The sequence below is a fragment of the Triturus cristatus genome, chromosome 2_2 (assembly GCF_964204655.1).
Source record: "Triturus cristatus chromosome 2_2, aTriCri1.1, whole genome shotgun sequence".
NCBI classification, from domain to species: domain Eukaryota; kingdom Metazoa; phylum Chordata; class Amphibia; order Caudata; family Salamandridae; genus Triturus; species Triturus cristatus.
In genome coordinates this window covers 959,051,165-959,069,342 of record NC_140582.1, presented here as the reverse complement: position 1 = coordinate 959,069,342, position 18,178 = coordinate 959,051,165, and the positions used below count along the sequence as shown (strand labels likewise).

Sequence of the window (18,178 nt, the reverse complement as noted above, 5' to 3'; positions counted from 1 at the left end):
GTGATTTCTTACTCTTGAGACCTAGATGAAGAGGATGCCTCATCGCTATCACTAGTGATCCCCTTCTTTCTGGCCTTAAGCTTTTGAAGCCAAATCCAAAAGGTGTCTTTCGCTTGATGGTCCGGGTAAAGACAGTAGATGCAGTCAGAATGAGGATCAGTGTAGAACCTCTTCTTGGAACAAGTAGCAAACTCCAAATCTTCTTAAGTAGCAGGAGAAAGTTTGAGCAGAGCTCAAAGGAGACTCCCTAGTACAACGTGTTGTAGAAAATCTGAGGGGCTAAGGTTTTCTCAGGAGTGTTCTAGAGGGTGAAAGGTCCGGATTGGTGCAGGGAAAAGTTTAGTCTCATTTACAGAATGACTTATGGGCTACAAAATGGAAATGGGCCTAGGCCTTTTTCCCCTTTTGTATTTATCGAAGCTTTGCTTTTTTTAATATACCGGGGACTCCCATCTAGACGACGGGGAAGGATTAAAGCATGTGAATCTATGAAGGTTCCAATACTGGAGTAACAGTTCCAAGAAGAAAAAAAAAAAAAAAAAAAAAAAAAAACTTAAATATAGTGCTGGTCACCAAAAGCTAGAGCATGTTGAATGGCAAAAGAAAATTAAGTGACAACTGGTATGAGTGGATGTGAAATGCAAAATGTATTTGAACTCATACTGAATACAAAACAGATGGTACTGCTGCTTAATTCAAGTTTCATCCATGAATTGCTTGAAGAATGCATCAAACTTAAATGCCACTTGCATAAACCTGTATAAAAAGAAAAAAAATACGAAAGGCAGTAAATACCAAAAAAAAAAAAAAAAAAAAAAAAAGAAGGAGGAGCCATTCACAATCTCAAATTAGTGTCCCCAGGAAGAGTTTGGGAAAATAGACTAGAAAAGGACTTTTCTTTTTGGACTTCTGCAAAATATTTCAACCAAGAATTGAGAAACCAAACAAGTCTGGCTCATTTTAGGTGTGCGTTCTTTGCCAGTGCTGTAATGACGTTGCTGCAATTACAGCCTAAAGCAGAGCTCGAGCTGCAGTGAAGGAAAAATAGTCAAATGGCCCAATGTCAGGTGTGACATCTTAAGCCAGTCTTCGCATTTTAGTGACCAGCCTAATGGATTTATGGACTGTCTTTACATTTCAAGCATTGCTTAAAAAATCTCAACTTTCAAGAGGTCACTGCCTAAGAGGCAATATCTGGTGAAGTCGGTAGCCTCCCAACCCCACTTACATTACACAGAACAGTTCTTGATCCAGGACCTTGCTTGCCGTGGGGTGGTATGTGGGGGTATGCAGTGGTAGGTTCACCTAAACTCTGACCATCTATTAATTTGACTTTGTGGTGAGGATTACACCTTCAATCTTCACAGCAGCCATATTGATTCAACAAGAAACAAAATCCACATGAGGGGGTGTGGCTAGCAGGCCAACATGGCAGACACTTCCTTGACTGCCTGCACCGGTTACAGCCTATCAAACTTGGGAGGTGTGTATTACAGCTCTACCCCAGAGGCAAATGCCAGAAAGTCACCTCCCACTTTTTTGATCTGGGCCTGCTAGTAGCCTAACGCCTGATTACGAAAAGGTGGAAATCGCCTGACTACCCCTGCCCCCTCCCCCCACCACCTCCATAGCCTGGAGTCCCTCACTATTTGTGTGGGCAAGGGCTGAAGGCGTGGCAATGCACATTGGAAACACCATAGGCATCCACAAAATGCCCATCACTGCAAATTGAGACACGACTTTACACGACCTTCAGCGCGAACCATCACAAGATATACATACTCCCACCATCACTTCACCAGTGTATTCGTAAGCCACGAGACCCTGATTCACCTTTGCATAGCAGAGGTAGTCACATCACAGAAGGGGCAAAGAGCATGCCCCTGTTCATTAAAGCCTTTTGATGCTTAAGGTCGCAACACGTGCCTCAACTGCAATCCACACACCAGGTCAGTCAACACCCCAGTTGGGCTGAGGTTACCTAGTTATTATGGATTTGTCCAAGCCTTACTCAACTGCCCCCCCCCCACTACCTACAGCAGCAGACGTAATAGATACGCCACATTTAATGCACAGGATTACTTCCTCTACCACCATTGTCAACTGCTGATGCACACATCCAAGCATAGCAAGCCACATATTCCTGTCCTCGCACACCATACCTCGTGCAACTAGAATGGACATTGGAATGTAAATCGCATTGTAAAGGAAATGCTATGTATTGTAGGTCAATCTGTTTTATATCAGACACTAGTGTTGCAAAGGAGTACTCATCACCTGTGCTTGTAACTTTTACTGTATTCACCCACGAAATAAAAACAGATTTAAAAAAAGAAAACATTCCCACAAAACCTAGAGAAAATGTAGTTCCAAACAGGCAAGCATATCAATAACTGGTTATACAATTCCAAAGCAACTCTCCCCCCCTCTTACAGTGGCAGCAGGTAAGAAAACCTTCCATCTTCAAGCGTCCTTTTGCTATTATAGGGGTTTAATATTTCTTTTAAGCGGTCTTTATTGGCATTTAAAACAAGAAACAAAGCAAAAGATTGGATGAACAGCAGATAGTGATACCATACATGTCGTAAATTAACAGAATCATAAAGGAGGCGAGAAGAGAGATAGAAAGAGCAAGGGGAAGAAGTGCATAACAAAATAAAGAGCACTTTTGGACAAATCATAACATAATACACAAGTACTGAAAGTAGCCAACAAGGCTGTGCAGCAAAATTAAAAATAAGACGACAATCATTATGTACCGTAAGACAACTTTAGTCAGAATGATGAGCACAGGGCCAAATATACACACTTCTTTTTTTAAAAGGGACTTGTCCTAATTCAACATGGGTAGGTTTATAGAAGGGCTGGGGGTCCAGGCTCTGAAGTCTGGGCACTTATGGGGGAATGTGTTATATTGGACTGTCTTGGGGTGGGGTTGTGTGCATGATAGTGCAGGGGTAGAGGGGAATGATCTATTCACAGATGGATTGCTCAGGCTATGAGGACTTAATAGGAAGGGCTCTCACCTGGGGGCTTTATCTTGTATTCTGCTCGGACACATCTGCTTTCCCTTTGCTGGAGCACAACCCAGGATGAACTGGCGAAGTCCAGTGTTAGACCTTGTTGGTGCATGGTCACGCCAGACACGCGGTGGTGTGACTATCCAGTGCTCTCCTTAGGAAGGAATAGCAACATCCAACAGCCCTAAAAGCCCAATGGGAGGCAGATCCGAGTAACACGGACTAATGCCTGGTTGGGACAAAGACTAGCAATGGTCAAGAATATTAATTTGCTTACATACTCTGCATGTGTCTGTTGCCAAACTAGACCTCATGAAGGAGAGGGTCAACCAACATGCAGGCAGAATTGGCAACCAGGGTCTCGGAGGCGGAGGATGGACAGGCCACACAGTGAACATCTCTTGCACAAAAAAACTACAAAATATGCACAAATTCCTGTACCTCACCCTTGCACTAGACAAAAGGTGCCAAGTGAAGGCCTGGCAATTACCAGAATGCCCACCAGATTGTCCACTGCTTTAGAGATCTGGAGAGGAATGTGCACTGAATTGGATTACCTTGCAAAAAACATCCATGGTACTGCAGGGGTCCGAGTGGAGTGAGAAGAATCCCTCAAGGCAGTGGAGGCCAATGCGGACGTGTGCCCACCCTAGCATGCACTAAAGTGTCATAGAAGGTATGAGTCCCGTACTGACAACCCCCTAGCACATACAAGTTGGTCAAATTCATCCAGATGTCGATACGCGTCCCACACCTTCACCCCTACTACCACAGACCATTCCAAATAGTGAACAATCTGGATCATCCAACATTATACGCCTCCCGCCTCAAAGGTAACTTAAGGAATTTATTAATCAGCATGTCTGTCCTTTCATTGTTATCTGTTGAGTGTTACTTTATGAACCTCCTCAGTTTTCGAACTCTGGGCAGTGGACTATATTGGGCAGTATTAGGTGGGTCTTAAATTGAGGATCCTCTGTTGAACAGTTGTAACGCAACGATATTCCTATGCCACTTGCAATCAAAAAACGAATAATGTACAAAAGCGTTTGTGTTCGTTTAACATTGTACAGCTCACTAGGTCTACTGAGGGACTCCCAGTTCCATGGTGGAGAGGATTTAAGTATAGGCATCTATGAAGGATTCAACATTGGAGAAATTAAGATTTTAAAAATGGGATTGGAGGATGCAATGACTGCATCTACCACAATGCTAGGGGGCATTGCTAAAAGGCAGCATACTGTGCTGCTTGGAGTGCCGGCACAATCTGTTTTATACACAAAACGTATTTCAGAATTCCGTACACGGGCGAGGGTATTGTAAAGTTTGACTAGCAATGAAAATCCAGGATGGGAAATCTTTAATTCAACATAAAATCTAGAACACTTAAACATTAGTATTATTGTTGGGCTGTGCATTTAGGCATTTCTTACCTTTCTTTCGAAAGAGTGCATTTAGGTAATTCTCTGCTTGGCATTCAATCTTGTCAGCATTGTACTGAACCTGAGATAACCGTTCCTCAGTAGGAGTGGACTGTGAAGAATAAACCGTGGGAGTACATTCCTAGAAAAAGCAAACAGCCACATGGAGGCAATGAAACCAATAGTATTCCACTACTCAAAAAACACTATTTGTATAGGCAAGTTACATATTGTCATTTTAAGGTCCATTTGGTTATATTTGGATTTCTCCAAAATAAACATGCACTTGCAAATAAACAAGCAATATTGGTCCGCTAGAAAGGAGTTGCCTCCATACATCTATACCTATATTTTAACTTATGGAATGATTTAAAAAAACAAGCAGTTGGGTTTCAATCATTCAAAAAAGTCAACAAGTCTTTGGGACCTAGGAGCTGTGCCAGACTTTAAAAATCACAATGCAATACTACAAAGAGTCTCATGGGAGTGTAGCCAGCCAAGTTGGTGGATGGGTTTTAAGGTAGTGCCGGCGGGAGACCCGCATCTTGCCACCATCCACATCAGGGTGCCTGAATATAGTAGTCTCTCAGGCTGTGGCGGCTGGCACGGCACTTATGAACCCCATTTTTCATGGCCTTCCTAGGTCTGGGGACGCCACCAACAGAGGGGTGCCTGCATCGGGCCTGCACGGCCTAGACCCACGGAGGACTCTAAATGCAGAGGCTGGAGCAGCGTCTGCAGCAAAGACTTGGATATACTGTCCTTTTCAATGTGGTGGATTCAGGGGTGTTGCAGGTCCTACACCATGACCTTCTTAATGGACATACAGCCAGGAGGCATCCCCTTCCCGGTAGTGGGCTAAATTATGTGCAGATACATAGTGGGGGTCTCCAGGGGCGAGGCCTACAGGGACTGTGTAGGCACGGGATGTCAGCAGAGGTCTCCCCTCGCTTTTGAACACTGCGGGACTGCTTGTACACCCCACTGAATTGTGCGAATAAGAACGGAGGCCTGGCGGATCCACTACACAATTGCCACTACTGAGGTCCCACTACTGCAGAAAGTTACATTTGTAAACCCCCACTTGCTTTTGGGCATGGAGTCCTCCCTTACTAAGTTAGAGGCGGATGTTCGAGAAGACCGCGCACAGTAGAAATTGCTGATGGACGAACATGCCGTAGGGTGGCAGATAGCACTATACAAAAGATTATACAATACAATGCCTAGCTTACTTAACTACGCCATCTCTATTTCCGTGCATACCAGGCCAAGACGCACGCGGTGACAAATCTGGCCGCCTATTGGCCTGGCTATTGAGCAATGCTAATCAGACTTTGCTGATCACCTTGGTAGGGACTCCAAAGGGAACTCTGGCCAAGGACCATATTGGCATACAGGACGCATTAACAGAGCATTATCAAGTCCTCTATGACCCTCTGCTTGTGGACTGTCACAATGCCATGCACGCCTTTCACTGACCCTCAGAGTTGTCTCTTAGACAGATAAGCTCAATTCTCCCCTTACTTAGCAGGAGGTTAAAGCAGCTATTAGGGGAACAACCACCAAGCAAAAGACACGCAATTGGACAGAATGCGGAACAAATCAAAACATTCAGCCCCAGTGAAGAGTCCAGAGTTAAATCCATCATTTGTTTGCTCAGCATGCCACCCCAGTTTAGACCTGGCCATATGCAAATCAGTCTTGACCCGGTGCCTCTTAGGGACAGTCCAGCCCAAACTGCCAAGCCAGGTCCTCCCTGGACCGGCAACAAGCATCCTAGGACAGGTTTCAGGGTTTCACCCCTCATCAGCCAGGATAGCTTGAATCCAGTGTCAGTGAGTCCGGGACCCACGTCTGGGCATACCCGGCACACTTAGTGCGAGGAAGCAAAAGACACAATTGATGGACACCACATTGCTCCTAAACTGCTAGAACTATAACAATACGACCAGACGAGTAGCTCCTTGATCGTATCTCTACCAAAACCAGACACGGACTCAGTGCTTACCTCTTATCGACCATTAACGATGCAGGGATCGGATTATAAGATTACAAAATCAGAGTAAAAATAGTGTGCAGACTACATAAACATTATCTGAATGGTACATGCGGACCAGAATGGTTTTGTGCCCGAGAGATCCACTACCTTAAACATTCACCGGCTGCATAGAGTGATGGAGTGCACAGTGCTTAACTTGGAGAAAGCTTTGAACACGGTAGACTGAGGGGTATATGTTTGACACAAACTGCTTTTGGCATACCAGGTAGACTACATGGCCTAATCTGGCTCTTACATACCGAACCCACAACCTTTAAAAATCGGCCAATGCATCTCTTCCTTTTCCTCTGCTTTTTGGCCTGGCAAACGAGCTGCTGGCACAGAGGCTTTGGAACCGGGGCCATGCCTGGGTCATTCCAATGCATGATAAAAATGCATGTAGACTCAGTACGCGGATGACGTCCTCATCTATATACGTGATATCTGGGAAGGGATTGCCAACATTCATGCCATATTGCAGAAGTTCAGAGCTGCCTCTGGGTTGGGGGTTAATTGGGCAAAGTCCTGCTATTTCCTTTACACCCAGACTGCGCGCGGCAAGATTTGCTAACGGAATCACAATTCTTGCCCTGGGAATCCCACACCTTTCATTATCTGGGGATTAACTATCACGCAACCCAAGACCTAATAGATGGCCATCTAACTTGGGTCATAGTCTTATTGCGCTCCCAGATGCATTCTGTAGCATCTTGCCACATACACCAAGTTAGGTTCACCTTATCAATCATGGTAATGCTACTTTATTATTTCTATAACCTCCCGGTCCATATACCAAAATCTACATTGCGCACTGTACACTCTGCACTGAGTAGTTTCGAACAAGGGAGGCAGCAAACTGCAGCAGCCGGTTGAGAAAGGGGGTTGGGTGCTCCAAACTTCAAGCATTATTTGGCAGCACAGCTGCAGTGGCCTGCACGGTGGAGCGCCTCATGGAGGAACATACCCTTCTTGCATCAGATCAACCACACAGGTTGATCCATGAGCTTGTCCTACCCCAGGCCAAACTCACATACAACGCCAATGTGTTTAAGATAGCGCATAGTAGCCTCTACAATCCCCTCGTGCAGGGGACTTGACTGTTAAGGCAAACAGGAAGGGCAAGAGGGGGCAGCCCCGACGAGTACCTCGCTCCACCAACCACAGTTCAGAGAACTCACCCCCCCCCACCTTAATGCATGTAGATGTTGCGCTGTACAGAAGCTGTATCCATAAGCATAAAGTAGGTCCAAACACCATGCCCCTTAGCACTGCCATTAAAAAAAAGCCTCACTCCACTGTATCAAAGGCTTTTTCAAGGTCAAAGGAACACCAGGGCCCTCTCTCCCCCCCCCCCCCCATGGTATCATACAACATATAGGACAGCTTACGAAGATTATAAGTGGCATTATGGGCCTGCATGAAACCACATTGGTCCTCATGGACCAAATCCTTGAGCACTCCACCAAAGCATGTCAGCGATAGTTTACATAGGACCTTAAGATCTGTATTAAGCATTGTTAGGAGCCTATGCGCAGATGGGTCTACCGGATTCCCTCCAGGCTTCAGCATGAGACATACCACTCCTCTGTGGGTGAGAATAAGCTCTTCTTCCTGGCTTCCAGATAAACCTTTAAAAAAGTTTCTTTGAAGATCGAGAAATAAGCATGATTGATCCTCAAAGTGATTCGGTCTCCTGCAGGGGCTTTAGATCGGCTCAATGCATCAATGGCCTTGCACACGTCAATCACAGTGAGTTCTTCCACCAATTGTAACAGCCTTCCTCCGCAACCTTGGCAGTCTCACCCCAGCCAGGAAGCCATCTATTCTACTCTTAGCTTCCAGCAGGCCAGCCAGGTATATATTAATTTAAAATGGTTCAGTAAGGTTGTCAGAATATCCTGTTGCCGACTCTGTAAATGCCCTTGTGCATCTCCACAATAGGGGCAATCTCGGTTCCCCGCCTAAAAAAATCCATGCATGGAGTTTACCAGATTTCTCACCCTCACGGTTTAACAACGGCTGGTAGGTTTTAAAGCCTGTTTTAGCCAGCATATCCCAAATGGTAGCAAACCTCCTTAGGAACCTCCAGGGTTTATATACATGCCCCTGCTGAGCATACCTCCCATTTCTGTAACTCTGCTAGGTAGTCCTCCCGGGTGTTCAAATCCACCATTTACTTTCTACATACCAAAAAGTACTAATGCATTCCCCGGACCACCGTTATTTTACATTTTTTTTTATTTAGGAGTTTTATATGGAGCGGACTAGACCAGAGGGTATGAGGTATCAGAGCCCTTTACATGAGCACCAATTTGTTACAAATGGGACACATTCATTTTTGTTAGGCACAGGGATATGAAGTGATTCGCCCAGAATCACAGGATGTTTAGCGTTGTTACTGAGACTCGATCCCAGTTCCCCAGCTTGGAGGTCGACCGCTCTGGACGCAAGGCTGCATCCTCTCCCCAATGCCTACCATTCAACTGCACTGGTATCCATACTACCCCAATTGAGAGTAGTATAGGTATCTATAGATGCCCGTAAGACTACTCAGCATGTGAGGCCATACGCTACATGCAAAAACCTAGCCATGTGTGATCATGGTTATGCCCACCCACCAAAAACAGTCCAACTGACTGTAGGTATTATGGGTTCGAGAAGGACGTATTCTTGATCTGCGCCACCCATTCAAAAGGCCTAGATTCTGCATTGCCCTCTCTAGGGTTCCAGTCAAGGGTTTGGTACCATACCAAGAAGGGAAGCGATGCCTCCCCCTACACTGTTAAAGTCACCTGTCCACAGGATGGGGGTCCCTGCACTGTCAGACAGCACCTCCTGCAACCTATCAAAAAGCATAGGCAGAATAAGAGGCAGAAAATACTTGACTTCCAGAACCCAAAGGTGTCTCCTGCAAGCAGGCAATTTGAATCTTATGGTGTCTAAGAAAGGAATGGACCCTATAGCGCTTAGAGTAATCTCGGAGCCCTTGGACATTCCACGACAGCAATACGCACTCGGTCATCTATATTCACTGCAGGGTGGTGTCTTAAAACTGCCCCCTCCCATCCTGAATCCCCCAAGATGCTCGACTCCAGGGCCATCAAGTTAGCAGCTATTTGCACCGTTTTAAATTGCACAACTAAACCTCAAGAAACTGTCGACCCCCATAAGGGGGAATCCATAGGACTACCTCCCCCCCCCGGACATTCAGTGCAACAAAAGGATACCACACTATATTCAAAAGAGTCTCCGTCAGGACCTACAGCCCAAATCCCCACACCCCAAATGATGAGGAAGACACCGGCCCAAAAAAAAAAAAATACACAATCCCGCTATAAAGAGTCACAACAGCCCATACAATCCAAAGCAAGCCCTCCACAAACAGCAGTTGCAGAAACAATGGAAAATAGTCTTGGAAACCTCTCTCCTCACCCCATCCATCACAACATCAGTTGAACGCAATTGGGCGACGCTCATCACCCCTGTAAAAAAAATAAAAAGCAAATCAAGTATTCTATACATAAGGGGTGCTGGTCTTAGGCTTCAAGACATTGCTGCACCATTATCAGGGGTCATAGGCAGCGAGTCCCCCCCCCCTCTCGCTTTAAAGGAGTTTCCCCTGTCCCAAGCTACTGCCCTGAGGGAGCCAAGGCCATGGTGCCATCTGTTTGCATCTCCACTCTTGTAAGAGGAGTCATTTCAGGGGAGTGGGGGAAATCACATCCCCTCCGCCCCAGTTTCGTAACGATCCACTTCTCCACGTTTCAGAGATCTAAGAGCCATTGCACTCTCTAGGCACTCTGTCCCACATTGCCAACCAGTGGCAAACATCTCAAGGTGCATCAAAAAACTGACCTCCTCCTCTCCAACAGTAGCTGCAGCTGAGCTGGGTACAGCACCATATAATGTAGGCCCAGAGCACAGCTTGGATTTAACCTCTAAAAATGTTTTTCGGGGACTTTGGACATTAGTTTTGTAATCCTGATAGATGAGATCTTATGATATTAATACTTGATCGTGTCAGTGTCTGACAACCCTAAGAATACTGTCTTGATCGTAATAGTTCAGAATGTGAGCAATGATAGCCCTCAGGGGAGTTCTGGGCCACAGCACAGACACAGGGTATGGTGCGGCCTATGAATGTTGAACATATGGGACAGCCCATCAGGTCCTAAAGTGTCTGATCGAGGTTTCTATAGAGCGTTCAGGGCTGGCCCCTTCCGCCCGCTCTGGGAATCCCAGCAGGAGCACATTATTGCACCAGAAGCATACCTCTGCATCTTCCACTCACAACAAAGGCCCCAGAGCGGGACGTAACATGCAGTGACCTGCCTCCTCAAGGTGGCAACATTAATATGCAGCTCCTCGATAGAGCCCTCTGCCAGTTGAGCCTGGTCATAAACCTTGCAGGGGTGAGTGGGTAAGAGATTAACTTCGAGGGCCAGGCTTTCAATCTTATGTTCCAGGGCCACACGAGACTCCTGAATAGCTTCCAATAGTTTGGCTCTCGTGGGTTTTCCCCACTAGTTGATCAGAATCTTCTCCCCTAATTGGTGCAGTGTGTGTTGAGTGCTATGAGGTGGAAGCAGGGGTTGCATACTGTTCAATAATATTGTCCTGCTTGTTCCAGCTGATGATAGTCGCACACACTGGGTTTAAACGGCCACTCCGACCAGTCGCAGCTATAGCACCTAAACTACATCAAGGGTAAGGGGGTGGTGTTTACCAACATCGCCGGTGGATCCCCTCCCAGGGAAGACGGGGAGTCGGGCCTCTAAGCGACAATAGTCCTGCAAACGCCCCCATGACACAGGCATACGAGACCCGAACAGACCTTTCAGGCCAGTTTTCAGTGCGATCCCTGTGTCCCCAAAGTCACTGCCCTTCTAGCAGGTCCCAAGGATCCACATGCCACCTCTATCCTGTGCAAACTCCCCCAGGGTCCTAGCCCGGTAGGATGCCACTCACCGCTGCTAATGGACTTCAGACCCACTGAATCTTTGGAGGCCCAGAACACGAGGCCCCTTGGCTGTGGCAAAACCGGGCCTACTCTAGCCCGGGGACTCGCAGCCATAGAAGGCTGGCAGGGCAGGGGGGCACAGTAGGAGCACTGCGTCCAAAGGTACGCCAGCAAATGCAGCACCCCTCAACTGGTCTCCTGGAGGTACAGCAGACTGAGCAGCCATGCCCGCCTCAGGCCCAGACCGGAAGGCCGCCTCCCCGGATAGCACTGCACCCATCAGGACTACTCACCTATCTCGCCACTGGTGGACACCATCCACAGCCAGGTGGCACACTCTCCAGCCCCGGGTCAGCAATGAGCAGTTTCCCACCAGCACCCTAAACAGCACAGCGCTGCTGTCCCAAAAAACAGGATCATGAGGGGGGGGCGCCTCCTGTCTACCATCTTGCTTGGCCATGGCCACCCCTGTTTGGTGAAGGATTGAAGGTACAGCAGACCTGTTGGCACATGGCTGTAAAAGAGGATCTCTTCTTCAGCGGAAGCCAATGAAGCTTCTTAAGCACGGCCCCAATAGACAAGCTTTTGTAAGTTCAACAGAAGACCAAGATACTGGAGGTAACATTTAAGAAATATTTCAATGTCCCATAAGTAAAAAGCTCTTCCAGCTGCTTTCATAAGCTTTGGAAAAATTATCCTTTTTTGATTCAAATAAAATTCGGCCCTTAGAAATTATCTTGGGATTTATAGCCAGAGAGAAGCTGTCAAATAATTTTAAGTAAGAGCCCACCCACTCTTCTGGCTGAAGTTAGTGAACAATAAATCTGCCTTCCAAAAAGGGTGATGTACGAGTAGACCTATGAATTTGTTCAAAGAGGTGGTCTCAGTAGAGGTTCCGAGACAGGATGTAGCATCCAAAATAGTGACTAGCCTTTGGATTAAACGATCTGAACAAATCCTTCGTGAAGTCTTTAATTTTGGGGAAGGTGGGGGGCTGGGTAAATCTGGGGGGCTGGGTAAATCTGATCATCTAGAGAGCACATTAATAGAGACGTAACCAAGGAGAGTTTGTGAAAACATGATAAAAACTGAAATTTAAACATTTCTAGTGGGTTTAATCTCGTGTTTGACTTTGCACAATACTCCATTTTAAGGCACGTGTTTTAATTATGGACAGTGCTCTGAGCATCAATTTGCAACTGCCAGGTAAGTCCGCATGAAAACATTCCAAGTTTTAGTATGCCAGGCTGTCAAAGGGAAGCGAGATATCTTCTCACCCACCAAGTGAAGGCAAAATCTAGAAGTTGGTCCAGAAAGCATACTTTGGTTTAAGTTCGTTTAGTAGTTTGAGATATTCAAGTTTAAAAATATAGAAAATTGGAGCCTAAAATCCTAATGAAACCCTATTGAAAGTTGATTGCCTGCCAACACTTTAAACCAGGATGTATTGGTAGGCATCTTGTGACCGGGTTGAACAGAGTCACAGGACGAAAAGAAAAAAGTAAAAAGGCGCATGGTAGCAACACACTGACTCCCCTCAACCTCTTAAAGGGTACCCTCCACGGACCACTAAGATTATTATTATTATTTTTTTTTAAACATTTCATCGGGAGTCGCGATGGACCAGCAAATCCCACCAGGAAACAAAACAAAAAAAGGGAAAAAGGGGGGGTGAGGGGTTAGTGTGGGCTCCCACGTTGCATTTATCATCGGCCCAACCAGTGGCATTACGCAAAAACAGGCAGGGGAAGCACAGTCTCCCACTCCTGGCACTTATGCCCAGGGACCACCACCTCTCCACAGCCGATTTATTTTTATTTTTTTAAAGATGGGAAGGGAGACTTGGGCCTCTCACCAGCCCCTGGGGGCCACCACCTCCCCAGGGTCTTGTGTTTAAAAAAACTAAAAGGAGCGGGCGGCACAGGCCTTCCTTACAGCCCTGGGGACCATCACCTCCCTGGGGCTAAATCAAACAATGGAGCAAATATAGCTGTTGACCGCCACTCCCCAGGGTCGGTTCCTGCAATGTCCTGGGGTGCCCAATTCCGCGACACTGCAGTTTGCTATGGTTCGGCAGGAGTATCTTTGCAGCCAAGCCATAGCAAATCTGCTCTGTACAAGCGAGAGCATGTAAAAACGCTCTCATTTGCACTAAAGGGAACAGAATTGCTTTTGGACAGAGGGAGCAGTATATTCAGCAGCTCCCTCTGTCCAAAAGCAATGCCGGCTTCTGCGGGATGCAGAGAGTTGGCAGGGACCATGGGGAGGGGGGGGGCCCTCAGGCTCCCCCCGAAGACCTCGATGTGAAAAATTAGTGCCCTGGGTGGGACCAGGGCACCCAGTATTGAGGCCAGGCCCCGGGGGATGAGGTCACCTGGGGTCTGGGGTGGAGAAAACGTTCCCTTGGCTCCTGAGTGTCCTTGGGGGGCTAAAACTTCCCGTTACCTCTAGTAAGTCAGACACAGCAAGATTCCTGAGGGCTGGTTGGATGCCCATCTCCCTTTGTCCACCCCTCTGCAAACGAGACCACCACTGCTTAGGACCTCACATTACATGACTCATGACATGGTCAGTGACATCACTGATGACATCGAGAGAACCTCACCCCTATTAACCTCTCATATGCCCACTCACAACTTCAGCCAATGACATACCTATTCACAGACTTATACCAGTACTCGCACTCACTGCTCCAGAATGCAACTCGCACACCCACTCAACCATACAGTCACTCATACAACCAGTTGCATAAGTTACTTACTTTCGGTAACAAAAGATCTGTAAGAAACATTAGTTGGTTATAGATTCCTTACCTTAGAATTACCCCAAAGTGTCAGACTGTATCCGGAAAGTTTGTCAGAAGTACAGCTGCGCGTCAAAAGGTGGCGTTGGTCAGCTCCGTGTTAGTCGGCGGGAGGACAACTCACTCCGCTAGCTACTTGGACGACTCCCGCGTGGATGCCAGAAACACAGAGCCATGCAAGACACTGACCATTGGCGCACAAAACTAGGGCCCTGAAAGAACGTCCTTAACCCTAGAAATCAGTTCGCAGAACGGGGTGGGTGGGGCAAGAATCTATAACTAACTAATCTTTTACAGATGTATCGTTACCGAAGGTAAGTAACTTGTGCATCTGAAAGAAACACATTAGTTATAGGATTCCTTACCTTAGAATAGATAACCCCAGCAATATCAAACCCGGTGGTTGGTCTGCAAACCAAGATCACACCAGAAAGTCTTGGAAAACAGAACGGCCAAAGAAGCAGTCTCTCCGGACTTGGCTGCCCAGGTAGTAGTGTTTGGTGAACGTGTGTAGCGATGCCCACGTGGCCCCCTGACAGGTCATTCAGATGCACTCTTCCCAAGGCAGTAGCTGCTGCTGTCGTACTGGTGGAGTGAGCGCATAGCCCCACTGGAGGCTCATTTTTTGGCTAGGGTGTAACAAGCCTTCATACACAACACTACCCATCGAGAAATGGTGCATTTGTGTACGGCCAGACTCTTCTTTGCACCCACGTGGCAACAAAAAATTGATCCTCCACCCGGAACAGTTTTTTGCGATCCAGATAGGAGTGCACGTTTTGGGTCCAGACAGTGGAGCCTCTCCTCTTCCTTTGAAGGATGCGGAGGTGGAAAGAAGGTGGGCAAAGTAATGGTCTTCCCGATGTGGAAGGCAGTGACCACCTTAGGAAAAAAGGAAGGACGGGTCCGGAGAACCACCTTGTCCGGATGAACTGGAGGTTGAGGAAAGAGCCTGAGCTCAATCACCCTTCTAGCAGAAGTGATGGCTACCAGGAAAGCAGTTTTAAGAGTTAAGAGACGTAAAGATCATTTATGAAGCAGCTCAAAAGGAGCACACATTAAAGTAGGTCAGTACAAGATTCAAGTCCCACATAACGAAAGGAATTAGAGGAAAGATGCGTTTAGCCTTTCAAGAAACCGTTAACTACCTGGGACTTTAAAAGAGAAGGCTGATCTGGCAGCCGAACAAAGGCCCTTGATAGTGCCCAGAGCAGAGCCCTGCTGGGCTAAAGAGAAGAAACAAGAGTACTTCAGAAAGAGGGGCAAAAAGAGGATCCACAGCCTTTGCTGTGCACCATGCCACAAATGTATTTGTTACACCTACAGGCGTATACAGTCTTCGTGGAGGGACGCCTGGCTGCCAAGATTACGTCACAGACTTCGGGAGGCAGGTCGAAAGACGTCAACTGCAGCCGCTCTCTCCACGCAGGGAAGTGGAGACTGGACATGTTCGGTGGTGGACCGTCCCCTGCTGCTGCGACAGAAGATTCTCCCGAAGAGGTAGTCTGATCTGAGGATCGAAAGCCATGTTGTGCAGCTCGGGATACCAGACTCTTCATGTCCAATCCGGAGCCACCAAGAATGACTTGGGCCCAGTCGCGCCTGATCTTCAGCACTCTGGGCAGAAGTGGTATAGGCGGAAAGGCGTACAACAGACAGCAACTCCACTCGTGACGACAAGCGACGCCGAGCGACTGCCGCTTTGGAAATTCCAACAAGCAGAATTGCTGACATTGGGTGTTCTCGTCGGTGGCGAATAGATCTAACCAAGGCTCTCTCCACTGTTGAAAGACCTTGCACCACCTCAGAGTGAAGACGCCATTTGTGATCCATCATGCACCTGCGGCCGAGTTAGTCCGCCCTGGCATTCAGAGAACCTGCCAGGGGTTGAACCACCAAGAAAATGCCTTGATGTTCAACCCATGTCCAGAGGCGAAGGGCCTCCTGACACCAGGGCCACAACCCCATCCTACCCTGTTTGTCGCAATACCACATGGCGGTGGTTTTGTCCGTGAACACCTGCACCACTCTTTTCCAGACAGAGGGAAGGAATGCCTTCAGTGCAAGACGAATCGCACAGAGCACCAGGAGGTGGATGTGAAGCCCAGACTCCGCCAGAGACCAGAGGCCTTTGATCTCCACCTCTCCCATGTGGCCACCCCATCCCAGAAGGGAGGCATCCGTCACCAGTGTGGTTGGGGAAGGAAGAGGGACCTGCTACTGACCCAATCCTGGTTCGTGAGCCACCACTGCAATTGTTGACCAGTGCCCTCCAAGATCTGGACATAGTCTGACAGATTTCCCCCGATGCTGCGCCCACTGGAACTTCAGGTCCCACTGCAGAGCACACATATGCCACCTGGCATGATTGGTCAGCAGGATGCAGGAGGCCATGAGGCCCAGCAGCCTCAGGGTCATTCTGACCTAAACCCAGGACAAGCCTGAAAGATCGGAATCATAGCCTGAATGTCCTGGACTCGCTGTTCGGGAGGATAAACCCGAAACTGCGCAGTGTCCAGAACCGCTCCGAGCCAGACTGATGGTGGCTCCGCAACCCGTCCCTCAACTTCCCTCTCCACCAGGACCTCAAAACAGCGCGGTCGTTCAAGCAGCTTTCAGGAAAGCTCCCGCAAAGCCTTCGACGTCAACAACTGACAGTCGGAGGACGACTTGGGGTCATGGTCGCGCTCCAGGCAAAAGAGGCACACACGGTGCGGATCAGTCACAGACATCGGGTACAGGAAACGCAGGCCTTAAAACCAGGCATCCCTCGTGCACCTGTTCGAAGTCTGAGACTCGAAACAAGACGTCGTCAAAAGTCGAGAAAAACTGCTGTGGACGGGTTGTGTAAGCGTGGGTGTGGCGCTTTGGGGACCTTTCTGCACATATTGTGGGAATGCCCGGAGGTGGAGCGATTCTGGCGTGGTGTGCATGAGGTCCTGCGTGTGGTTACGCATGTGGTGCTGCTACCCGAAGCGAGGAGATGCCTGTTGAATGTGTGGGAACCTACCGACTACTCGGCGCCACAGACGTGGTGGGTGACTCTGGGATATATGGTGGCCAAGCGTGATATTGCTCAACTGTGGGGATCCCAGAGGTCCCAGACTGTCTCGGCCTGGAAGGAACATATGGATTGGTGCATGTCTCGGGAAAAGGTGGTGTATGTGGCGAGAGGTAAGCCTGGGACATGGGTGAAAGTATGGGGCCCCTGGAACGCCTACCGCGGGGGAATCTGTGCTCCGCCGTTATAGCCCGATCCGTCGCCTGCCCCATCCCCTTAGCCGACCCATCTTCCTTGTTCCGGGCATTGAGTTTACCCAGCCCTAGTCCTGATCTCTTCCCCTTCTTGAAACTCCTATGGACTGGTAGGGTCCCCCTCTCAGGGGAGCACATGCTACTATTTCTGATTGTGGATTGCCTTGTGGGTCTGTTTTTCTGGTTGTTCTTTCAGTTCAAAATGAAACCGTACAGTGGGGTCCGGATGGTGTGGCTATCAACGCTGCTAACTCCTGTGCATCTTCCTCAGCCGCAACACACGCTCTACAATGTGTATCATATGCTCCTTTTGTCTGCTAGCGGCCGGCCGGAAGGTTGTAGGCCCATCTTTGTATATTTTTTGAGTTTTGTAATAAACGGTTGCAAAAAAAAAAAAAAAAAAAAAGTCGAGAAAAACTTAGTCAAAAAATGACTGAGGTACCACTCTTCCCGGATCTGCGCTGGCTGGCGTGGAAAATGAAAGAACTGACGTCAGCGCGCAAGGGTGGCGTCTAAGTAGCTGCCGCAACGTCATTGCAGTGACCACGACGCAGACGACGAACGCCGAAACAACCAACGCCACCTTCCGAAACGCAGAGGTACTGCGGATGAAAAAAAACTTTCCTGATCCATTCTGACGCCTGGGGGTAATTCTAAGGTAAGGAGTCTATACCCATGTTT

At 48.0% G+C, this 18,178-nt stretch overlaps 1 protein-coding gene across 4 annotated transcripts in view; it reads right to left on the bottom strand.

The window, feature by feature from the left end:
• LCORL (ligand dependent nuclear receptor corepressor like) overlaps positions 1-18,178 on the bottom strand; it is a 605,370-nt gene that overhangs the window by 518,653 nt on the left and 68,539 nt on the right. For all 4 annotated transcript variants that reach the window (XM_085642364.1, XM_085642362.1, XM_085642363.1 and 1 more), the window contains one exon: positions 4,454-4,583. In XM_085642364.1, coding sequence (XP_085498490.1) covers positions 4,454-4,583 — 130 coding nt within the window. The remainder of the gene's footprint in view (positions 1-4,453; positions 4,584-18,178) is intronic.